Source organism: Coenobita brevimanus, chromosome 79 (genome assembly GCF_032717465.1).
Source record: "Coenobita brevimanus isolate Jiangsu-jjx chromosome 79, ASM3271746v2, whole genome shotgun sequence".
Classification (NCBI taxonomy): domain Eukaryota; kingdom Metazoa; phylum Arthropoda; class Malacostraca; order Decapoda; family Coenobitidae; genus Coenobita; species Coenobita brevimanus.
The window spans coordinates 7989189-7992971 of NC_137032.1; the positions used below are offsets into that span (position 1 = coordinate 7989189).

At 38.6% G+C, this 3783-nt stretch overlaps 1 protein-coding gene across 1 annotated transcript; it reads left to right on the forward strand.

The window, feature by feature from the left end:
• The first annotated feature begins 222 nt into the window (after positions 1 to 222).
• Positions 223 to 2322, forward strand: LOC145408997 (uncharacterized). Its single transcript, XM_080279568.1, is given in 3 exon segments — positions 223 to 355; positions 1546 to 1910; positions 1912 to 2322. Coding segments are annotated over 3 exon segments (909 nt in total).
• The last annotated feature ends 1461 nt before the right edge of the window (positions 2323 to 3783 follow it).

The following is a 3783-nucleotide window of genomic DNA, read 5'->3' on the forward strand; positions in this document are numbered from 1 at the left end:
CAGTGCCGTATCAGTACCGTGTCAGTTCAGTGCTTCAGTGTCAGTGAAAAAAAATATCGTTACTTTGAATTCGGCCGGCGCGTTCACACACGTCCGGCGCAGTACCATGCTTTGACTCTCCGTGTCAGTTCCGTCTCCGATCCGTGAAGTTTAATATCGTCGCCACCGATATTTTTTAGATTTTCACGGACGTCGGACGAGGGTGGGAGCTGTGTGGAGAAAATGAATGACGAACTGCTTATTGAATTGGTGCGAAACCATCCTGTTCTGTATGATTTATCACAATCTAAATATATGGATAGCAATTTCAAGCAAGATATATGGAATAAAATAGGAGAAGAAATGAAAGTAGATGGTAAGTACTCTTTTTATTTGATGTAGTTAATCACATCACAGCACACCACACATCACACCAAATCACCTAACCTCACACTCCATCACACCACACCACTCGTTACCTCACCTCACTTCACCTATCTTCACCTATCTTTTACTGATGAAGTTAATATATTCTTAATTTTTTTAGTCACATGAAATGTGTCAGCTTTAAATTTGCTAGGCTTTTTTCCCTCTTTCTCTAACTTAGGCTAGGTCATTTTCAAATTTGCAGTCATGAAAACTGCCATGGCACAGATCCAGCCTCTGAATTAAAGTAATCTTTGTACAGCTCCCTTACAGTTAAGGCATCTCTTGTTGCATTTCCACCTTGCAGAGGCAGATTTTGAAGTCTTGCTTCTGTAGTTGTAGGCACTGTTGCATTTACTTCATATGGGCGTGTATCTACATCATATTTTCTTATGAAATTATGCAAAATACACATTGCAAGTATCATCTACATTTTCTGGTTTTCCTTGAATTCTTCAGTTACATATTCTAAATTTTTGAGACAAAATGCCAAACGTGTTTTCAACAACTCTTCTGGCATGAGACAGTCGGTAGTTAAAGACACGCCTAGAAATATCCAAATCTTGCCCCGGATATGGTCGCATCAAATAAGTTTTTAGAGGAAAGGCTTCGTCACCCACCATTACATACGGAGCTTCAGTATTTGTGCCTGGCAATGTAGCATTCCTTGGTACTGATAATGTGCCCCGCTGAAGTGCTTTGCCTAGACCAGAATTTGCAAAAATTCCACCATCACTGTTTTTCCCATATGCACCTACATCAATTGTGATGAAATTGTATTGCGCATCAACAAGCGCTAACAAGACAACTGAAAACGTCTTCTTATAGTTGAAGTACAGAGAACCACTATTTGCGGGAGCCTGAATGGTAAAATGTTTACCATCCAAAGCTCCCAAACAGTTAGGAAAATTCCAAAGTGTTGAAAAGTCATTAGCAATGGATTTCCACATCTCTGTTGAAGGATTTGGTAGCATTTCACTCATGAGATTTTCTGTTATTATCCTGCAAGTGTCCATGACAATTTTGTGCACTGTGCTATGCCCCAAGCGGTAGCTGAATGAAATTGTCCTTAGGGAATCCCCTGTAGCTAGGTACCTGAAAGAAGGAAATGTAACTTATATTAAAAATTTTGTTTTTCAGGTTCATCATGTAGAAGCAGATGGAACAATATAAGAGACAATTACAGAAAATCTCTGAAGAAGACTTCAACTAAGAGTGGGCAAAGTGCAAAGAAAATAAAACTTTACAAATTTTCGGAGCAATTAAACTTTTTAAAGGCATACATCCAAGAAAGGGAAACCAAGGGGAATATCGCGAGTCAAGAGGATGAAGGAAACAATCACAACGATGTTGTACAACAAGAGGAGGACGAAGAAGAGGCCATTCAGATTGATGCAGGGGAACCAACAGTATTGGACGGAGGCCTACATGAAGATATGCAGACACAACCATCGCCTTCACCAAAGCCGACTTTTGAAACTACAGTTAAGCCAACAACAGGAAAATTAGCAAAAAAAAAAAGTGGCACCTCAACAAACAGCTTCTGCAAAATTAATGGAGTACATGATCAATAAGCAAGAAAATCAAACCTCATCACACCCTGTTGACGCATTTCTAGCAGGTATTGCTCCAACTCTGAAAACTTTAACCCCTTATTATTTGAATGTAGCAAAATCGGAAATATTTGCCACAGTACAGAAATATGAAATGCAAATGCTTATCAATCAACATTCATTTGAAAGACAATGTGAGCCTTCAGCCTCCACATCATCAGCTCCGACTCCGCATCCCTCACCTCAACCATTGCAAGAACATATAGCATATGAAGATAAGTATCAGAAGCAATATGCTGATGCATCAATTCCAAACAGCGCCACTTCCTTGCAGAACTACTTTTCAACTTTTCAGAATATTTAACTCTTCAATAAACAACTTAAAACATTCTAGTAATTGCTAACATGGAGAATCAAACCTGAATTAGGATGAATTTAGGCTTTTTAATAGAAATTGATGTACTGTCACTTCGTATAAAAATAAACCTTTTATTTGTATGTGAATAAAATCTCCAGTATGGGTTTAAATATATAATTACAGTAATTAACCAACTACAAAGACCGTGTATTATTTTACCTCAAGCAGACTGCTAATCGTTCCTTTGGTGTTATTGCCTTTCTCCAGTGGGTGTCTTGCTTCTTCAGGTGAGTCTTTATTTTACTGAGCAATATCCTGAAGCAGTTTTAGGACATTCTGAAGTACTGGAAAAATTTTGTTTCATCATCAATTAGTTCCTTGTACAGAGTCGCAAACTCTCCTTCAGTTTCTCTTTTCTTCCACGCTTCATATACCCACTTTCTTTTTTTCACTTTTTGTTCTGCCTCCTCCTCTTCATCAAGAATTATGGCAATCATTGCCTAGTCCACGTCTGTAAACTTTGCCATCTTGGATATCACTGACCATGCAGTACGGCGTCACCACGGATATGTGTGAATAGACGCCACGGAAGCGACACGGATATCACTGACACTGAACTGACGCGGTACTGCTACGGCACTGATGTGTGTGAATCGACCTTATTTGCCCCCAAACGTAGTGTCCAATGTGCCATGATTAGAGGACTGATAAAGCCATGGAAACAGCTTATGTTTTATGAATTTGACTGTGACATGACAAGGGACATTTTATTTAACATAATTCTTGAAGTAGAGGCAGCTGGATTTGTTGTTGTGGCTATGTAAGGTTGTGGATAACACTGGATAGTAATGTGAATAACACATCTTTCCCAAACCCATATGCCTCTAATCGGCCAATTTTTGTGTTCGCTGATGCACCCCACCTATTAAAGCTCATCAGAAATAATATTTTAGATTATGGGTTCACTTTGCATGGAAATTCAAAGCTATCTGTGACAAACAGTAGTGTTAGAGAAATAATCATCAGAAGTGAATATGATTTAAAGACAAGTCACCGTTTGTCACACAAACACATAGATGTTGAAGGAGTAAAAAGGATGAACATTAGACTAACTGCACAGTTACTTTCAGGAACAACTGCAAAATCAATTAGATACTTTGGAAAGCAAGGACTTCTAAAGAGCCAGGACTGGGAGGATACAAGTAACTTCATAGCATTAGTAGATGCTTGGTTTGATGTTTTAAACTCTAAAAGACCTAATGCAGAAAAAGAGTCCAGGTCAGGTTTTGGTATTCACTTGAAAACACAAACAGATGTTTTAAACAGCATGTTGCAAACTATCAGGGACATGAAAGTTGGGGGTAGAGAGAGTCTGTATCCATTTCAAAAAGGAATAATTGTATCCTCCCAGTCCTTGCTTAGACTGTATGAATTCCTACAAAATAGCTTTGGAATTGGCTATATTTT